Here is a 22,584-nt window from a genome sequence, read left to right on the forward strand (position 1 = left end):
GTGGGGGTTTGCACTCTGGTCAACCTAGTGAAGTCGTCTCCTGCACCTTGCGCCGTGCAGTGCACCGGCGCATGCACCCTGAGAGGCTCTGACTTACAGGGTTTAAGCACAGCGCGTTTCTGGCAAGGATGGTGATGAGAGGACCCATGAAGATATTTATTAGTATGACCTAATGTTCCATCTGATTTCCTAGAAACCAAAACATCCAAGAATGGCAAACATCCTCCACGTTCAGTCTCTATGGTAATTTTTATGTTTGGATGTATGCTGCGAAACATCTGGTCTCCGAGCCATAGGCATTAATCATTCGCTGTTAATATCACCAACCCAATTGGGATCGAACCAGGGGACTTTTGGAACGAAGGCCATTATGCTGACTATTCAGCCAAGAAGCCGGATACATATATATTGGAATATATTATTCTATCCAAGATACAACGTTTACAGCGCATTATGTCTTCTGCTATGAGCTAGAATAAATTAAACTATACTTTCATTCTGACATAAACAAGTCTTATTGGCTGGGGATAATCGGAAAATGTGTGACCAGTGTAACCATAGCAACCGTGCAGGCACTGATGTAAGTGGCGATGGTGCTGATTATTGCTTAAAGTGGAAGTACAACTAGGCAACCATCATCTATATAACACTAATCAGAGGGAAACATGGAAGGGACATGACACTTCGACAAATGAATATATCGACCAAAGGAAGACAAGGGCCTCGAAGGGCGTGAAAATGAAAGATTCCCTAGCCCTCGCAAACCTAATAGCGTCGGGGTCGGAAAAGAACAAGCGTTGACCAAGAGAGGTGGGATAGGATAGATGAAAATGAGAAGCCAGCCACGAGTAAGTGGAAGAAATGCCTGGACTCAGCTAAGGGCCTCGTGGTCACCAACCCACACTCCAAAGTTCAGAGCCGCTGGGGCCCTTTTTAGTCGCCTCTTACGACAGGCAGGGAATATCCCCCACGGGGGGAAAACAGTGATGTAAGGTATAGGTGGATGGTCAGACAATGTCACCTAGCAACCGTGCAGGCTATGTCTTATGGCTGGTTGCCATATGAAATTAGCAGCCATAGGCTAACCGGAAGACATATTTACGACCATTTGATTTTCTCAAAGGGAAACGTGGTTTCTTTTTCTGTTTCAATCTCACCCTGTCCGACTCGTTGGCTGAATGGTCAGCGTACTGGTCTTCGGTTCAGGAGGTCCCGGGTTCGATTCCCGGCCGGGTCGGGGATTTTAACCTTCATTGATGAATTCCATTGACCCGGGGGCTGGGTGTTTGTGCTGTTCCCAACATCCCTGCAACTCACGCACCACACATAACACTACTATCCGCCACAATAGCACGCAGTTACCTATACATGGCAGATGCCGCCCACCCTCATCGGAGGGTCTGCTTTACAAGAGCTGCACCCGGCTAGAAATAGCCACACGAAAATTAAATTATCTCACCCTTACCTTTGACAATATGAAAAAGAAATGGAAACGTCTCATTTCATTACAAAGTGATTTATTTCACATGGATGGAATGATCTTATTTTAAGGAAATACCGAATACTTTTACATTTTCAAGTGATTGTTTTGATGGGATAGTTCGCACGTGTCTGTATATATTTAGAATGCGAGGTTCATTTGGTAATCCTTCTCTTGCAGGCAAAACTTTTCTTTGATCGTTTAGACATTTTTGAGAGCGTGATTATTTTTTTCAAAAATGCTATTTATTCGGGGCGTCGACCGAAGATATTTTGCCCCTACTTTACACCATATGTTATGAACCTGTGTGTATTTGGAAATGGCGGAAGTGTAAAGTGTTGAATGCAGGAAAGGAACATTAATACCGACACAAACACCCAGTCCCCAGGCCAGGGATATTAACCATTTACAATTAACCCGGGGCCGCCGGGTGACAGGCGGACGCGTTGCCCCCTACACCAGACTGAGAAGGTGTTAAAAAGGAAATCATCCATAAGATTGGTCTTATGGGACAAAATAACACAAACAAGTAGATTTTGAATTCGTTTGTTGAACAAAACTTCTGCCTAATCCTGGCAGTGCTAATAGAACTAGACAAATGTCTGCCCTTTCGAGCCAAAAAAAAAAACAAAACAAAACGGAGAATGAGCAATGAGGCGAAAGTTTACTCACTTAAACCGTTGTGTTCTGTCCAGGACGATCCCGCAGACGACCGAACCCACCATTCCGCCCACGACAATCACCAGACCAATAGTGCCAGCGTCCTCGTCATGATTCTGGAACATATACAACATTGTAAGTCATAATTACAAGAAGTCTCCTGTTGAGTAGAGAAGGAGCGGCTCCACTGAGACAGTGGAAGTGCAGTGTACAAGGACACCGACCATTAAGTTTCGTGAAATATCACTAAATGGAAGACAAAGATGTACAACTCTTAGCTATTGCAATGAAATGTTCTTGAATAAACCATGGATAAACATTGACTGTCAGACGATGTAATACGCAGGACAGGGGCGGATCCAGGGAGCAATTTTAGGAGGGGAACTTCGAAGATCGTCAGCCCCAGTGGGTATGAAATTTTGGCGAAAGAGTGGTTCGGAAGTAATCTCAAAATATAATTAACTTTACAGTTTGAAAGTGTTTGAAAGTGCCTCCAGACAATCAAATTAAATAATTATTCTATATGTATGCTTCATTTGCAAATAGAGATTCGGATTTAGCGGCAGATTTCAAGTTAAATAATAACTGAAAGATCCCAGCCACCAGGAGCCGGCATATTGAAGTGACATCATATAGGCAGCCAGCGTGTCCAGTTTCGACGTTCGGTTTTACTCCACCAGATCGCCAGTTTTTAAGTCAGTTTTTCGGGTAGATTTCAATTGTACCACCAGAGATCTTTTAACATGCCGACATCATACCAAATGGAATGGCCAGAATTTATTTTGTAGTCTTCAGCAGTCCGATCCCGCTCGATGTGCGAGGGTTACCTGTCCAAGACCGGAGCAGGTTAAAGAAACGAGGCAAATCTACCCAATTTGCGACGATCGACAAAGACTGGTGGTGGTGATTAATGTATTAAGAGGAAGTACAACTAGGCAACCATCCTCTATCGACACTAATCAGACGGTAAACATGAAAGGGATCCGACATTTCAAAAACCGAAGATATCGGTCAAAGCAATACAAGGGCCAGGAAGGGCGCAAAAATGAAAGCTTTTTTCTTACAACTTGCTTTACGTCGCACCGACACAGATACGTCTTATGGCGACAATGGGATAGGAAAGGCCTAGGAGTGGGGAGGAATTGGCCGTGGCCTTAATTAATGTACAGTCCCAGTATTTGCCTGGTGAGAAAATGAGAAACCACGGAAAACCACTTCAGGGCTGCGGACAGTGGGGCTCGAACACAATATTTCCCGGATAAAAGCTCACAGCTGCGCGCCCCTAAACGGCGGCCTATTGCTCACGGTAAAATGTTTCGTAAAATTTGTTGTACAATTAATTTTATAAAAAAATGGTGAAAACAAGTTGTGTTGCTCACGGTAAAATTATTTTATGAAATCCGTGGGAGCATCAGAATGGTCATCTATGAACTCACTTCTGAACTAAGATGTGTACGTGCTGCCTTCTATCCATAAACTTTGAAACCAAGAATCAGCTGTTCAACTTACAGTGTGTTTGAGAGTATGGCTCCAACAAACAAAGCAAAACTTGCTGCTTTAGCTGCAATCATATGTTGTACAGTGGTAAAAAGGAAGAAAAGAAATGCTAGGAAATGCTGGACTCGGGATTGGATCAAAAGAAGAGAAGAAGGTAGAGGATTACTGTTCTTGGTCGAAAATTAGTTGAGGTTAGAAGACCAGCATTCACATAGGAATTCGGCGATTGTGTTTTCTGCCTCTCTTCTTGTATTTCTGTTGTGGTAAAGTGGCGTTTTAACTTCGTACAAACAAGGATATTTCTGGTATTCGTCCAGTAAAACACTAACAGCTCCTTAGCCTACCCGGATCCTGCCATTCTAGAAAGAAGTGTTTGTTTACAATCGAGCTTCACAATCTTCTCACAACGTAGCGCCAGCATCATCGTGATGTCAGCTTCGCTGATTGGTTCGTTTCGTAAAATTAATTTTACGGAATAGAACATGTCCTATTTTATGAAAAGTTTTATCAAAGGTTTTATAAAACTTGAATTTGACCGTGAGCTACAGAAATTTTGTAAAATTAAATTATTGTATAATAAATTTGACAGAAAATTATACCGTGAGCAACAGGCATTATACTGTATTATTATATCACCCTAGACGCAGATGCTTTCTTTTATTTTTTTAAATGTCTATAACTTAAAATTTTTCTATTTTCATCTGATCGTTTGGTTGGGAGGGGGGGGGGGGAATTCCCACCCACCCCACCGCCGTGGATACCCGCTGACGTAGGGACATCAAAAAGTAAGTTACACATGTCGTCCCACGCTAAGACCATTGTGCAAAAAGAGTGGCGCATTGTAAGAAGAGAGTACATGTTCCGATTCTTCTGCATCACAGTATGCGAATGAAATGACGCAACAATTGTGAACGTATTTCAAAGTTGAAGTACGCGGGACAGTACGATTCTTGTGGGCAAAACGTCTAAAATGCACAGAGACTCACCGTGAAATTCTGGAGGTATATGGAGCGAATGCATTCAGCCATAGTGAAATAGTGCCAACAATTTGACCAAAGCCTGACAGACGTGGGTGATGCTGACCGGGAAGGAAGGCCGTCAACATCGATCACAGACGACAATGTCCAGGCAATCAAGGACACGACTTGCAGCAATCGCAGAGTGTAACAATGCCATCCATGCATTCAAAGAAATGTGCTCAAATTTCTAAATATATACTTGGAGTGACCAAATGCTGTTGGTTATAAGGGCAGAAACAGTTCGTGGTGGCCAGTCATGGCTTATGACGAAACATGCTGGTCATCTAGAGGATTCCATGGTTGCTACAAGGGCAATGAAGGTTAAGAGAGATAATTTAACTAGAGTATTAAATAAGAGGGAAATAAATTCTTTCAAACAGTGTCTTATCATAACTTTGTTTAAGAAACAACAGAGCATGACATGCCTCATAAAGTTAAATCGAAGATATTGGGTACTTTCAATAATATACCTGTCTCAGATAGAAATCTGAAAGTTGAATAAGAAAATAAAAATACATAAAGTGGATGACAAACAAAGGTTCAATAAATGTCTTATAGGAATATGAACAGAAAATGGGAAACAACATTCGTAGACCACTAGAATAATTATCGCATACATAGGGAGTTCTTTAGAAAGATTAATTTAATAAATTTAAGAAAACATGTTAACAATGTGTGCATGTACTTAAAATTCCACTACTTGAAGACCACGTTTTTACAAACATTCAAAGAAAGAAGTAGGTTTCAGGTTAAAATAGAGAGAATGGCAGAAGGCAGCGACACCACGAGCGAAGTAGTCGTCCTTAGAAACAGATATTCTGGTACATAATTCTGAAAGCAGATTAAGAGAATAAGTGAATAAAATATAAACTCAAATCATGCATCTCCAAAGTACGGCTGTAAGAAATTATTTAGGGAAGAATTCACCAATATTGAGTGTTCAGCACTCGTAGATGAAAGCGTGCCTTATTATACATATTCCGCTTTAGACAGCATCTCCTTTTTTACAGGAGCTCAGCAGAGGGAAAACGCATAACACACGTCCGAACTTTTTCGGCTGGGTGGCCATCACCTTTAATCGCCCACTCAGTCGGCCCAATATAAACACAAACAGGCAGACGCCTAGTTGGCAGTCGCCTACCCTCATCATGACCTACTGCCTCATCCCTGGCGTGGAACTCAACATTCCCGAAGACCATATATATGAAGACCTCCAAGCAGACGACGTTCCAGTTCTCAACGCCTTCAGACTACAGGACTGTCAGACCGCAGCACCATCTACTCACGTTTTAGTCCAACTAGAAAGAGAAGAAGCCCAACGTCGCCTGTTCACCACCGGAGCAAATATCCATAATAAAAACTACGCAGTGGTGCCAACCCCTCCATGCATCCTGAACCAAATAAAAGCCGACCCTTATCACATCCCCATCATCCAGGTGCCCCCATCGCCCCTACCAACCTTACCAACAACAACAACAACAACAACAACAACTACCCTCACAACCATAACTCCGTCAACTTGTACCCCCTCCCCAGACATATTCACCACCGTCACAACTTCCCACCCATCCCCAGTGATGTCATCATCCTGCCTGATATCATCATCCCAGCAGACTCCAGCCACCCCACCACTGAAATTTCCGCCGGACACCGCAGTCTCACCACCAGCAAACCAACAACAGACGCCCCCACCAGCCGTCTTCAGCTGCGTACTACGTGGGATATCTCCAGAAGTCACCGAGCAAGACATAATACAAGAACTACGGAAAACTGGAGTCAATGTACTTAGAGCTATAAGAATTTACAACAGCCATGGACCTACTTTCATGATGCGCCTCCAGATGCCCAGTAAAGAAGACGCCCAGCACCTCATCAGTACCGGCGCACAAGTCTATGGTCGCCGCCATCGAGTAGAGCCCTCCCAATCCCCACACCTAACCCCACGAAACCGCCAACCATCGAACAATTCGCACCACCGCCCCCAGCCAACCCTCCCCTGTGTTCCACCATATCCACAACAAACTCCATTCCCTCTCCCAACTGGACCCATCCCTCTACCTCTCCAAACATACGACCTTCTTCGCCTCCTCATTCTATCTCTCCATAACATCACCACCACCCTCCAGTTCCTAACCTCCCATAGCTACCCCGGATCCTACGTCCGACCGACTTAGGCACATCATACTCATCCTTAAGAATTGTATCACCTCATTCATCAGTCTGAATTGTAAAACTCACTAAAATATCAATAAAGTCTTATATACAAGCATTTAGACAAGACGCAAATCCTCTCCCATCTCCTACTTCTTCAAGTCCTTATCCACCTCCTTCTTCCCTCACATCTACCCAACCTGCCCGCATCTCTTGGCCAGAGAGAGGGCGACACCCTCTAGGTGGCCCGCCCCACCCCTTCAGGGTGGGGAATGAAAGCATTTGATAGATAGATAGATCTCCTTTTTTGGCGGGCTTCTCTCACCAAACTCGGGATCAACCAAATACACCTGTATTTTTTTGGCTGTGGTACCCTCACCTCTAATTGCAACTCAGTCGGCCCAAGAAAGCATAAATAGGCAGACGCCTAGTTGGCTGTCGCCTCCCCATAACATCATGTATTCCTGCCTCCTCACAGGTGTAGACACCGATCTCTCAGAACATGTTATCCGAACCCAGCTTCGAAAGGGCGGCTTCCGAGTCCACGATGTACGCAGACTCATGGACCGTACAACTTCCCAGCCTTCAGCGCAAGTCTTTGCCTACCTACGTGACGATGCCGATGCAGCAGTCCTGGAAGTCGGCGGAGCGATCAACAACAGGCAATATACAGTGGTGCCAACCCCAGAATATATTCTGTAGCAAATGTGTGATAACCCTGACACTCTCCCCACTGTTATTGAATATCAACCTAAAACAACCCAGAAGCCCCCACCGCCCCCTCCATCATATCAATAACTACTACTACTACTACCACCATCACTACCTCGGCCTTCACTCCTCCCTATACTTCTATCATCACCACCACGACCACCCATCCCTCTCCCATAATGTCAATACCCATTACCTCCCTAAGCTTCTCACAACCTAGTACCCAGCAACCCCTGCCAACCAAGCAGACGCAACCAGCACAGCACAGCCAGCCACACAAGAAGAAGCACCTGCCACAACACCAGCACCTCAGCAGCCAGCAGCGCCGAGCTGTCATTCGGGGTATTGACCCAGCCATAACAACAAGTGACATTCTGGAAGAATTCCAAAGAGCAGGCATCCCAGCCTTCCGAGCATACCGCATCTACAACAAGAACGGCCCGACATTCATGGTACGCATTCAACTCCCCTCCGAAGAAGAAGCACATCATCTCATAACCACCGGCGTCCGAATCCGCAGCCAGCACCACCGAGTAGAGCACTCCCGCTCCCCACCCCCAACTACGCGCTCACCTTCTAACAACTCCCACAGTCGACCCCGCCCACCCCCACCCTCCACACCTCCGCCAGCCATCCACCCACCTATTCCTCAAACCAACTTCCTCCTACCACCCCTCCCAATACTAGACCTTCTCCGTCTACTAGCTACATCCATCACAAACATTACAACAACCCTCCACTTCCTAACATCCCAACTATACCTCAGCACCCCGTACTAAACCACCACGTCTAACTCGCAACTGTTCCATCACTATAAATGTATTTGTAAACCCTATATGTACTTGTAAAACTGTATTGTAAACCCTATATGTAACTAAATGCAACTCAATATGTAACTCATGGCAATTCTCAATAAAAAGCACGGGATCAAAGCTACACTCCTTAGCCAAGAGGCCAAACCCTCAAAACAACTCCAAAATACTGTACATCACCGTTTTCCCCCCCTCATCCAACTCCTACAAATCCTTCAAACCCGCCAAATCTCCTGGCCAGAGAGAAGGCGTAACCTTTTAGGTGGCCCGCCCCTCCCCTTCGGGGAGGGGAATGAAAACATTCCCCTTGGTCCTTGGTCTCTTTTTCAATCTCCTGCTCAGAGAGAGGGAGAGAGAGAGAGTTCCTTTAGGTGGCCCCCTAAGGAGGCTGGGAATAAAAACATTCGTCATTCATCTCTCTCGGGAGATCCTTCGCTGTCCGACGGTTTTCTACACTGTTACATCAGTCACGTAGGGCGTTCCCTATGTAAAAGGTATGTGGACAGAAGAAAATCCATTAGGTTCCACCTCGGGTCGAGCCCCTCATCGACGACTTCCACATTTCTGGTCGGCCGAATTGTCAGTGGACTTCACAACATTAAGTAATATGTTTCCATACCCATTTTATATCCCAATCACCACCACTACGACGACTAACACCATCCCTGCCAGCACCATCACCAATTTCAGCCAAGCAGCCGCAGTTGTCTACCTACCTCTCGGTTGTAACGTCCAGTTACACTGTTCCTAATTATCATGACAGGTATATTCCTATGACACCAGCATCCCCTTTGGGTAGTTAAAGACTGCAAATTCACTTCTCGAGTTTGGCCCCAAGATCTAATTCAGAACAGGAACAAGCCACACAGCATCTGGAAAAGGCCTCGGAACCAGCACCTCCATCAGACACGTCACGTGACCCAACGCTACCAATGTAAGTCAATGCGCAGAGAGACCTTCCACCAGCTACCATAACCACGATCACCACAACCACTCCTACGCAGACCTCCTTCTTCGCTGTATCCGGCATCAGACGCCCTATTCGTCACTCCTGTTTCCTTCAAACAACTAAGTCAGGAACACAACTTTTTTTCTTTCCCAACCCTCCCCTGATTTCCAATCCCCTCACGCCATATTTGCCACTTTGCATCGCTTCAACATGCGCCGAGAGAATATCGCAAACGTACGGAAAACTACTGCCGGAATCATCAACCAGGTCAACGGAGACGCTGTTGCCAACCTGATCACAACCACAATAGGATCTCATCATATCGGATCAAGCACTCCCCTTCAACACCTTCCACCCCCACCCATTAAAGCTGCGCCTCCTTCCACACGCTATCGGCTCCTTAGCTGCGAAATACGAGGTGTACACCACTCCATTACTGAAGATCCTCGTCGAACTCAACGCAGAAGGCACCCCAGCAAAAAATGGCATTCGGGATGAAGAACTCAACAGGACCCATCTACATGGTTCGGAATCTAATGCCGACACATGAAGACGTGGACCGAGTGTTCACCACGGAGTCTCCATCTCCAGACACAGTCACAAAGTGGAGATATTACGAGCCCCGCCACTACAACCCCACAGGTGTGAGCGAGGCCTCACATATAATAACCACCCCACCACTCAATTCACAGCAAAACACCTGGTATGAGGTCATTGCAGCCTACAGCAATCTACATCCAGCTGCCCCAACACCCGCCAACTAACCCTGTGCACACATGTGGAGGGAATCATCCAGCATATTTACGGCGGTGCAGACGCCACCTTGAACCTCCCCCAAACCGACCTGAACTCCAGTAACTTTATAGATCACGTGACGTGTATCAACCTGATAGTTGGTGTAGAGAGACACCTTACATGTAGATCACGTGACGTGTATCAGCCTGTTACTTGGTGTTGAGAGACACCTTACATGTAGATCACCTGACGTGTATCAACCTGATAGTTGGTGTAGAGAGACACCTTACATGTAGATCACGTGACGTGTATCAGCCTGTTACTTGGTGTTGAGAGACACCTTACATGTAGATCACCTGACGTGTATCAACCTGATAATTGGTGTAGAGAGACACCTTACATGTAGATCACGTGACGTGTATCAGCCTGTTACTTGGTGTTGAGAGACACCTTACATGTAGATCACGTGACGTGTATCAACCTGATAGTTGGTGTAGAGAGACACCTTACATGTAGATCACGTGACGTGTATCAGCCTGTTACTTGGTGTTGAGAGACACCTTACATGTAGATCACGTGACGTGTATCAACCTCATAGTTGGTGTAGAGAGACACCTTACATGTAGATCACGTGACGTGTATCAACGTGTTACTTGGTGTTGAGAGACACCTTACATGTAGATCACGTGACGTGTATCAGCCTGTTACTTGGTGTTGAGAGACACCTTACATGTAGATCACGTGACGTGTATCAACCTGATAGTTGGTGTAGAGAGACACCTTACATGTAGATCACGTGACGTGTATCAGGCTGTTACTTGGTGTTGAGAGACACCTTACATGTAGATCACGTGACGTGTATCAGCCTGTTACTTGGTGTTGAGAGACACCTTACATGTAGATCACGTGACGTGTATCAACCTGATAGATGGTGTAGAGAGACACCTTACGTGTAGATCACGTGACGTGTATCAACCTGGTAGTTGGTGTTGAGAGACACCTTACATGTAGATCACGTGACGTGTATCAACCTGTTACTTGGTGTTGAGAGACACCTTACATGTAGATCACGTGACGTGTATCAGCCTGTTACTTGGTGTTGAGAGACACCTTACATGTAGATCACGTGACGTGTATCAACCTGATAGTTGGTGTTGAGAGACACCTTACATGCAGATCACGTGACGTGTATCAACCTGATAGTTGGTGTAGAAAGACACCTTACATGTAGATCACGTGACGTGTATCAGCCTGTTACTTGGTGTTGAGAGACACCTTACATGTAGATCACGTGACGTGTATCAACCTGGTAGTTGGTGTTGAGAGACACCTTACATGTAGATCAGGTGACATGTATATACCTGGTAGTTGGTGTTGAGTCACCTTACATGCAGATCACGTGACGTGTATCAACCTGGTAGTTGGTGTTGAGTCACCTTAAATGTAGATCACGTGACGTGTGTCAACCTGGTAGTTGGTGTTGAGAGACACCTTACATGTAGATCACGTGACGTGTATCAACCTGTTACTTGGTGTTGAGAGACACCTTACATGTAGATCACGTGACGTGTATCAGCCTGTTACTTGGTGTTGAGAGACACCTTACATGTAGATCACGTGACGTGTATCAACCTGATAGTTGGTGTTGAGAGACACCTTGCATGCAGATCACGTGACGTGTATCAACCTGGTAGTTGGTGTTGAGTCACCTTACATGTAGATCACGTGACGTGTATCAACCTGGTAGTTGGTGTTGAGTCACCTTACATGCAGATCACGTGACGTGTATCAACCTGGTAGTTGGTGTTTTGTGACACATTGCATATAGATTACGTGACGTGTGTCAACCTGGTAGTTTGTGTTTTGAGGCAAAATGCATGTAGATTACGTGACGTGTGTCAACCTGGTAGTTGGTGTTGAGTCACCTTACATGTAGATCACGAGACGTGTATCAACCTGGTAGTTGGTGTTGAGTCACCTTACATGCAGATCACGTGACGTGTATCAGCCTGGTAGTTGGTGTTTTGTGACACATTGCATGTAGATTACGTGACGTGTGTCAACCTGGTAGTTGGTGTTTTGAGACACATTGCATGTAGATTACGTGACGTGTGTCAACCTGGTAGTTGGTGTTTTGAGGCACGTTGCATGTAGATTACGTGACGTGTGTCAACCTGGTAGTTTGTGTTTTGAGGCACACTGCATGTAGATTACGTGACGTGTATCAACCTGGTAGTTGGTGTTTTGAGACACATTGCCTGTAGATTACGTGACGTGTGTCAACCTGGTAGTTGGTGTTTTGAGACACATTGCATGTAGATTACGTGACGTGTGTCAACCTGGTAGTTGGTGTTTTGAGACACATTGCATGTAGATTACGTGACGTGTGTCAACCTGGTAGTTGGTGTTTTGAGACACATTGCATGTAGATTACGTGATTGTGTCAACATGGTAGTTGGTGTTTTGAGACACATTGCCTGTAGATTACGTGACGTGTATCAACATGGTAGTTGGTGTTTTGAGACACATTGCATGTAGATTACGTGACGTGTGTCAACCTGGTAGTTGGTGTTTTGAGACACATTGCATGTAGATTACGTGACGTGTGTCAACCTGGTAGTTGGTGTTTTGAGACACATTGCCTGTAGATTACGTGACGTGTGTCAACCTGGTAGTTGGTGTTTTGAGACACATTGCCTGTAGATTACGTGACGTGTGTCAACCTGGTAGTTGGTGTTTTGAGACACATTGCCTGTAGATTACGTGACGTGTGTCAACCTGGTAGTTGGTGTTTTGAGACACATTGCCTGTAGATTACGTGACGTGTATCAACCTGGTAGTTGGTGTTTTGAGACACATTGCCTGTAGATTACGTGACGTGTGTCAACCTGGTAGTTGGTGTTTTGAGACACATTGCCTGTAGATTACGTGACGTGTGTCAACCTGGTAGTTGGTGTTTTGAGACACATTGTCTGTAGATTACGTGACGTGTGTCAACCTGGTAGTTGGTGTTTTGAGACACATTGCCTGTAGATTACGTGACGTGTGTCAACCTGGTAGTTGGTGTTTTGAGACACATTGCATGTAGATTACGTGACGTGTGTCAACCTGGTAGTTGGTGTTTTGAGACACATTGCCTGTAGATTACGTGACGTGTGTCAACCTGGTAGTTGGTGTTTTGAGACACATGCCTGTAGATTACGTGACGTGTGTCAACCTGGTAGTTGGTGTTTTGAGACACATTGCATGTAGATCACGTGACGTGTGTCAACCTGGTAGTTGGTGTTTTGAGACACATTGCATGTAGATCACGTGACGTGTGTCAACCTGGTAGTTGGTGTTTTGAGACACATTGCCTGTAGATTACGTGACGTGTGTCAACCTGGTAGTTGGTGTTTTGAGACACATGCCTGTAGATTACGTGACGTGTGTCAACCTGGTAGTTGGTGTTTTGAGACACATGCCTGTAGATTACGTGACGTGTGTCAACCTGGTAGTTGGTGTTTTGAGACACATTGCATGTAGATCACGTGACGTGTGTCAACCTGGTAGTTGGTGTTTTGAGACACATTGCCTGTAGATTACGTGACGTGTATCAACCTGGTAGTTGGTGTTTTGAGACACATTGCCTGTAGATTACGTGACGTGTGTCAACCTGGTAGTTGGTGTTTTGAGACACATTGCATGTAGATTACGTGACGTGTGTCAACCTGGTAGTTGGTGTTGAGAGAGGCGCCAACGATTACGATGCACACCGAAGAAGAAGGAAATCTGTTTAAAATGAGACCTGTGGCGACTTTTGTTTTAAGTTGACATTTCTTTGGAGAGTAGCATTGCACGTAAGTGAAAATGAGAACTAATGTAGAAATCTTTCTAAATGTGGTGTTAACAGGCAACTTCTGAAGGTATTATGGGTAGACCGGATTATATACGAAAAGGTATTGAAATGAGTTGGCGGGAGGATACTGATTTTGCGTAATTGGACCAGAAAATGATTGAAGTTGTAAGGCCACATCATAACACTCCTTCAGTTAGTTTCTGAGGTAAATGTAGGTGGTAATAACTGTAGAGGTATACTTAGGTATACATGCGACAAACACCGAGCAAGTTAGCCATGCGATTAGGGTCACGCAGCTGTGAGCTTGCATTCAGGCGATAGTGGGTTCGAATCCTTGAGGATAGTTTTCCGTGGTTTCCCATTTCCACACCAGACAGATGCTGGGGATGTATCTGAAATAAGGCCACGGCTGCTTCCTTGCCACTCTTAGCCTTTTCCTATTTTATCGTCGCCGTAGGACCAGCTCGGTTGGTAGCCTATAAAAAGGAAGTGTGTGGTAAGGGAAGTACAGGCAAAAGGAAGGAATGTGCCATGGACCTTTCATACCTTGGAAGAGAACAAAAATTTACCAAGGTAAGAAATGTGAAAGAGAGGGGCAAATAGATATAGTGTTAGACTCAGTTAAGGAACCCATGGTGGCCAAATAATCTTTGTCATAATGGAGAGCCTTGAGTAGATATACTGGCTGCTCAAGGGTGTGGTACTCTATACTGGCCTAAGATGGCCTAGAACTGCGGTGCCACAAAGAACACCTTTATATCTTGTATCTTAAAATGTGTAGGAATTTATAATACGTTAAATTATTATTAACACATTAGCCATGAAGGAGTTGAAGTTTCTCAGGGAACCAAACTCGTGTCCTTCTGAGTAAACCTAGCACGCCTTCATCGCCTCTATTATTATTATTATTATTATTATTATTATTATTATTATTATTATTATTATTATTATTATTATTATTATTATTATTATTATTATTATTATTATGGTGAAGGGAGTTCAATATTTAATGCAACATATTTTTTTTCTAAAAGCAAGTTGGTTTAATTGACGATTTAAATACACCATGTTATTCCCCAATCCTTTTGCTACATTGCCCTATTTTCAATGCTACGGCCTTACGCCACCGCAAAGTGAGGGCCTGTATGCCTGCATGGTACCACTCGACTGGTCGATGTCGGAGCCATCGTCGTGCTGCATCGATAACTTCCCCATCATCCACATAGTGCTTCCCGCGGAGTGCATCCTTCATTGGGCGAAGGAGATGGAAGTCAGAAGGCGTGACATCGGGGGTGTAGGGTGGGTGATGAAGTTTCATGAGCTCCTGTCGGTGATGTTATGATGAAACGCCTCGCCCAACAAACTCGCCGTGCTTTTGTCCACTGCCTGGTCTCCGTAGACATTCTGCAAGCGCCTATTTCAGTAATACCTGTGACGCCCTGGATTTTCGCCAAAAGAACTTCAATAGCTGCTCTCTATTTGGTATGCACCTCCGTTACAGACCCCATTTTGAAGGCTAGTTATAACGCTGCCACCTATTGGATATTAATGAAACTCTACGAGACGAAGCGGGAATATTCAAAGATCTCCCAAACAAAATTCCAATATTTAAACCGAAATTGGCCGAGAAATAAAATGTGTTGCATTATATATTAAACGCCCCTCGTATTATTATTATTATTATTATTATTATTATTATTATTATTATTATTATTATTATTATTAAAATGTGAAAGAACTCACCGGAAAGTGCGAGAGTATTACTTGGCTGAGCAGGGTGGAGATGGCGTAGAAAACGCCCACGTTGATACCGTAGGCGATGAGCAGCAGGACATAGCCTGGGTTCATGACCAGTCTCTTCATGGAGCCGAAGAAGTCCCCACCACCAGCCGCTATCTGGGCCGCTTGTGCTGGGCTCGGGGGGACAGGAGGGGCAGCCCGGTAAACTGTATAAAGAACAGACCATACCTCCACATTTTACTCTGGATTGAGTGTGTAAACACAGTAGAGCTGCAAATTGAAATCATGTGAGTAAAATAATTGTACAATTCAATAAGAACATTCAATATTCATGACATACATGATACTAACGATGATATTGTGTTAGTCTTGGCACCATCGGAATGTGATAAATATAGGTCACTCGCATCTTAATATCCTAATGTGAATGCACTGAGCCGCCTCTGTGGTGTAGTGGTTAGCGTGATTAGCTGCCACCACCGGAGGTCCGGGTTCGATTCCCGGCTCTGCCACGCAATTTGAAAAGTGGTACGAGGGCTGGAACGGGGTCCACTCAGCCTCGGGAGGTCAACTGAGTAGAGGTGGGTTCGTTTCCTACCTCAGCCATTCTGGAAGTGGTTTTCCGTGGTTTCCCACTTCTCCTCCAGGCGAATGCCGGGATGGTACCTATCTTAAGGCCACGGCCGCTTCCTTCCCTCTTCCTTGCCTATCCCTTCCAATCTTCCCATCCCTCCACAAGGCCCCTGTTCAGCATAGCAGGTGAGGCCGCCTGGGCGAGGTACTGGTCATACTCCCCAGTTGTATCCCCCGACCAAGAGTCTGAAGCTCCAGGACACTGCCCTTGAGGCGGTAGAGGTGGGATCCCTCGCTAAGTCCGAGGGAAAAACCGAACCTGGAGGGTAAACAGATGATGATGATGATGATGAATGCACTGAAGTAAAACATGTTAGGTTTCTTTCGTCACTGAGTTCGACTTCCAAGAAACCAACTAGCTACATTTTCATTCGCATCAGAAATTTAGTTTTGTTTATAACATTATGAGAAATATGCATTAATCAGATACGAAAAATTTTAAGACTTTATCTTTCCTTCAGTTTTATTTTGCGACAGTATCAGTTGTTTTGAAATAATGTTGTGTAGTTGATTAATGATTACCGCCTTGAAATAAACCTATAATAATGAACTATATATAATTTCACAACTACTGTTTATGTCGACTCAGATTATTTTAATGCTACACGGCTTGTACGGTGACAAATATGGAAATAAAGGTCCGATTCTTCTAGTCTCTTCTAGTTTCTTAAATTAAATAACAAAGTCACTAAAGAATATTTAGAAGCAATTATATACCGTACAGTTATGTGCAGAAATCAGTTCGAAGTCCGCCTCTGTGGTGTAGTGGTTAGCGTGAATAGCTGCCACCCCCGGAGGTCCGGGTTCGATTCCCGGCTCTGCCACGAAAATTTGAAAAGTGGTACGAGAGCTGAAACGGGGTCCACTCAGCCTCGGGAGGTCAACTGAGTAGAGGTGGGTTCGATTCCCACCTCAGCCATCCTCGAAGTGGTTTTCCGTGGTTTCCCACTTCTCCTCCAGGCGAATGCCGGGATGGTTCCTAACTTAAGGCCACGGCCGCTTCCTTCCCTCTTCCTAGTCTATCCCTTCCAATCTTCCCATCCCTCCACAAGGCCCCTGTTCAGCATAGCAGGTGAGGCCGCCTGGGCGAGGTACTGGTCATTCTCCCCAGTTGTATCCCCGACCAAGAGTCTGAAGCTCCAGGACACTGCCCTTGAGGCGGTAGAGGTGGGATCCCTCGCTGAGTCCGAGGGAAAAGCCGAACCTGGAGGGTAAACAGATGATGATGATGATGATGAATCAGTTCGAATCCAATTAAGATGAACAGCGTAATGGATTATCAGTTTAAGTCACTCGTATTTAATAGTACGGTTGGCACAGTCTATCGCACTTAAAGTTTATCACTATTTAAGGAGCACTTAAGTGTTGAATGGCAAGAAATATGCGAATACTTGTGTTATAACGATTAGATACCTCAAACACTTTCAAATATCCCAGTTAGTGAAATATAAAATAATGTTCTAATACTTGCACATCAACGAAATGTCCGACTCGTTGGCTGAATGGTCAGCGTACTGGCCTTCGGTTCAGAGGGTCCCGGGTTCGATTCCCGGCCGGGTCGGGGATTTTAACCTTCATTGGTTAATTCCAACGGCCCGGGGGCTGGGTATTCGTGCTGTCCCCAGCATCCCTGCAACTCACACACCACACATAACACTATACTACACCACAATAACACGCAGTTACCTACACATGGCAGATGCCGCCCACCCTCATCGGAGGGTCTGCCTTACAAGGGCTGCACTCGGCTAGAAATAGCCACACGAAATTATTATTATCAACGAAATAAGTTAAACACTTCGCTTGGTTTTTGATCGAACACTAAGTTCCACAGTTCGAGAATTACACTAATTCTCAGCGTGAGAATTTACAAGTCGCGTTTTACAATCACCAAGTTGTCACTTTACTTTCCGATGGACAGAATAACACAGGGTCTGACCAGGCAGAGCCCTTGCAGAAGAATGTCTGGCTATCGCTGAATACCCCCGTCTTTTATATTGCCAAGGCCTAAACGTCATATGATAACGTGATTATTTTAAAGTGGATTTACTCGAAAATCCCTGGATGGATTTTTTATTGAGATTTGACAACAGAGACGTTCTTGTGATTGGCTACAGAATGGCGTATATCCCAAGACGAAACGACCATTATTAAAAATCTTTGTAAATTTCTGAAATGAAAATTCTCGAATGCATGACTCATGGATTCCAGATGCTTCCAGGGGCCTGTTCCACGAACGAACTTTGCAACTTTTCAACTTTGCACTTTTCACTTTTCAATTCTTGCAAAGTGCAAAGTTTTTCTGTTCCACCATGATCTAGGTTGTACTTTTCAATTTTTTCGCAAAGTGAAAAGTCTTTGAGAATGAGTGATCCGATCGAGTTTATTCCATGAGCAAACTGTATAGGCCTATGATTTTAATGCTTTACTTTTCGCGGCGAACTTGACGGTATAATTGTGGTACCGTTAAAGTATTTTATCATGGGAAAGAAAGGTTATTACAAGAAGCTGGCTGTGATGGAAGTTGTCAAGGAGAAACGTGACATCCAAAAAGGATAACCTCTCAAATTATGACAAACATCAATGTTAACGAGAGAACCGTCAACACATCCACACACAGAAGGAAATTCACCCTTCATTAGAAATCCCGTCGCTATTTTATGTGGATTATCAGGCCAACGTACTGCTAGGAAATATTACATTTACTATAATATCTACGACTTTGGTAACAGTTCTGCAAATAATTGATTTTGATGTCCCATGCATTGCTGTTACACCGTGCAGCTGGGCACCATTTACTAACCAATGTAAGCATATAAGAATTTGTTCTTTTACGGAAAGGAATTTACTTCTTTTTGTTGCATGTTTCAATAAATGACCGATCATTTCAAGAATATAGTCAGCGTGTGTTGGGGTAATACGATATCACTCGCGAAAGTCCGCCGAAGTGAGGTTATGGAAATTAATCCTGTCTTTGTACGTTCTCTTATTGGATTTTTCATCACTGTCCTCACTTGATGATAACAAAAGCTCTCGTCATAACGTGTTTATGTCACTAAACCAAATTCTACGCCGAGAAACTAGTTCACATACTTGTTAATTAACAGATGAAAAGGGAATCGTCTCTTTGCAAGATTTATGAAAACTTTTCACTTCATTTCTTTGCACTTTGCATTTCTGTACTAATGAAGGAACATAAGAGGCTTGAAAAGTGAAAAAGATTCCTAACTTTTCACTTTTCACTTTGCAAGCTAAATCTGAAAAGTGATGGTGGAACAAAATCTGAACTGAAAAGTGCAAAGTGCAAAGTGAAAATTTGCAAAGTTCGTTCGTGGAATCGGCCCCAGTTCTCGCCACGAGGTGGGTTGACGAGTTGGGCGGCCTAGTCTGCCTAGCTCCTGCATCTACGTCACGTACAGCTGTTCGCTCGCTCGCTGCCTCGTCTTGGCAGATGTAAACACAGCGAGCTTGAAGTTCTCAGCGCGCGTGATAAATATACGACATTGTTCTTAATAAATATGGCATGTGCCGTGCGTTTCTGGTACAATATATATACAGTAAACCCGAAAACCTACACTTAGAAACATTTCACCTGAATGAAGACTTGATGGCGATAGATATATGGTCCAAAAATCACGGATGAAAACTGAACCCATCAAATCCCAGGCAATAATTATTGGTTACCCTGAATTAGTTTGCAAACTCAATCGAACAGTCGTCCATAAGTGGTACTCCCATACAGTATAGCCAAAACGTAAGGAATCTTGGTATAATATTTGACGAACATCTGTCCTGGTCTGCCCAAACTATATCTGTGTGTAGAAAAATACACGGAACGCTACACTGTCTCAGTAAATTCAAATTCACTTTTTTTTTAAACTAAAGGAAATTCTTGTTGAATCCCTCGTATTACCTCATTTTGATTATTGCGATATAATTTACAACAACCTAGGAGTAGAATGGGGAAGGGAATTACAGTGTGCTCAGAATGCTTGTGTAAGATTTATCTGTGGACTTCGTTACGCTGACCATGTCACGCGTCTTACACACGGCTCGGGTGGCTTCGCCTGCAAGAACGACGCACACTTTATACTCTTTGCTTTTTGCATAATATTCTTAAAACAACTCAACCAGCCTATCTCCGTGATCGCATCAAGCTCCTCTCCACAGACTATAACAAAAATACCCGATCCTGCAGCACCATGTGTTTATCCCTTCCTGTACACAGAACAACAATCTACACGAAATCATTCACCGTTACCGCAGCCCGACAATGGAATCTCTTACCAGTGGACGTCAGAAGCATGTCCAGCAGCTCAGCTTTTAAAAAAGTCTGTTTCGAAATACTAGGTAAACATGCATGAATCATCAAGTTTTGACCTGAAAACACCTCCTGCTACCTCCTCTTCATCATTGTTTCCATGTTCCTTTCACATATCTCCTTCGTCGTCGTCTTCTTCTATTTACTAATCCTTCTCTTCACCTCTGAACTGAATGCGATATCTCGGTATATTGTTTTTTTTTTTTTTTTTTTTTTTTTTTTTTGCTAGTAGTTGTTTTACGTCGCACCGACACAGATAGGTCTTATGGCGACGATGGGACAGGAAAGGGCTAGGAGTGTGAAGGAAGCGGCCGTGGCCTTAATTAAGGTACAGCCCCAGCATTTACCTGGTGTGAAAATGGGAAACCACGGAAAACCATTTTCAGGGCTACCGACAGTGGGGTTCGAACCTACTATCTCCCGAATACTGGATACTGGCCGCACTTAAGCAATTGCAGCTATCGAGCTCGGTACGGTATATTGTAGAAATGTATATATTTTCTAAACTTTCCCTTAAGTAGTAGTTATAGTACTCATTATTCATATATTTTTAAGGTACTCTACGTACGATGTGTATTATATAAGGGTAGATCTCCACCTGTGAGCCTCCGTGGCTCAGGCGGCAGCGCGCCGGCCTCTTACCGCTGGGTTCCATGGTTCAAATCCCGGTCACTCCATGTGAGATTTGTGCTGGACAAAGCGGAGGCGGGACAGGTTTTTCTCCGGGTACTCCGGTTTTCCCTGGCATATTTCATTCCAGCAACACTCTCCAGTATCTTTTCATTTCATCTGTCATTCATTAATCATCGCCCCCTAGGAGTGCGACAGGCTTCGGCAGCCGGCACAGTTTCTATCCTCGCCGCTGGAGGACTCCATTCCTTACCCGGTCGAATGACTGGAAACAGGCTGTGGATTTTGATTTTCAGATCTCCACCTCTAAATATGGCCCCTTCTCATATTGCGTTTGCAAGGTGGTGAACTCTGGCGAAAACTTCTATAACTAAGCCAGTTTGCTTCTGTGAGTGAGTTGTAATTGTTTCAAAGACAAAGCTTATGTGAAGTGCTCCTCTTTTAACATAGACATTTCTTTGAAAAGGTAAGTTTTTTCCATACATATATTCATAAGTCTATTTCAGTATCTAGTTACTATGTTTTCAAGATGCTATAAGTACTCTCTGTACTGTATTTCATATGATGTAGTTTGCTTGTTGATATTTACCACATGGTCGGAGTTATTTTCAGTCTATCGTAAAGTTAGTGATTCCTTGCGCGCACCCAAGTATGGCCCCGGGGTGGTATTTGGGTCCTGTGCTGAACTCAGGTAGGCTGCGAAGGAATGCTGTTCATGTCATTCTCTGATCAGATGTCGAAACGAAAATCTATATATATAAAATAAGTCCTGACTGACTGACTGACTGACTGACTGACTGACTGACTGACTGACTGATTCATCATCGCCGAGCCAAAACTACTGGACATTAAGAAATGAAATTTTGAGGATATATTCATATTAACATGTAGGTGCTCGCTAAGAGACGATTTTTGGATATTCCGTCGCTAAAAGGGTCAAAAGGGGGGTGAAAATTTAAAATGAGTGTATCTATCTCAAAGCTTTAAAAGTTTACAGATGTAAAAATTGGTATTTAGAATCTTCTTTAAAAATAAGGAAAAACGTATTTTTTGTTTTCAGAAAATCCCAATAGCAGGGGTGAAAATGGGTGAAAAAGTGGTTGAATGCCTTTAATCAGGATACCGGTACTTATAATTCAGAAGCTGAAGATATTACAGACCTGAACATTGGTACTTTTGATCTCTTTTAAAAGTAAAGAAACACGTAGGTATTTTTTTGTTTTTGGAATATCCAATTAATGGGAGGGTGAAAAGGGGGGTGAATTTTTAAAAAGAGTGTATCTTAAAACTTTGAAAGTTTACAAATGTAAAAATTGGCATTTAGATTCTTCATTAAAAATAAGGAAACACGTATTTTTTTGTTTTCGGAAAATCCCAACAGGAGGGGTGAAAAGGGGTGAAAAATGGG

General features: G+C 44.0%; 1 protein-coding gene across 1 annotated transcript in view; it reads right to left on the bottom strand.

Moving 5' to 3' along the window:
- Nucleotides 1-22,584, bottom strand: part of HisT (Histamine transporter) — a 213,956-nt gene that overhangs the window by 20,763 nt on the left and 170,609 nt on the right. Inside the window, exons 4-5 of the mRNA XM_067148470.2 lie at nt 15,596-15,798; nt 2,153-2,256 (exon numbers count right to left, since the gene is read on the bottom strand). Coding sequence (XP_067004571.1) covers nt 2,153-2,256; nt 15,596-15,798 — 307 coding nt within the window. The remainder of the gene's footprint in view (nt 1-2,152; nt 2,257-15,595; nt 15,799-22,584) is intronic.

Source organism: Anabrus simplex, chromosome 5, assembly GCF_040414725.1.
Source record: "Anabrus simplex isolate iqAnaSimp1 chromosome 5, ASM4041472v1, whole genome shotgun sequence".
Classification (NCBI taxonomy): Eukaryota; Metazoa; Arthropoda; class Insecta; order Orthoptera; family Tettigoniidae; genus Anabrus; species Anabrus simplex.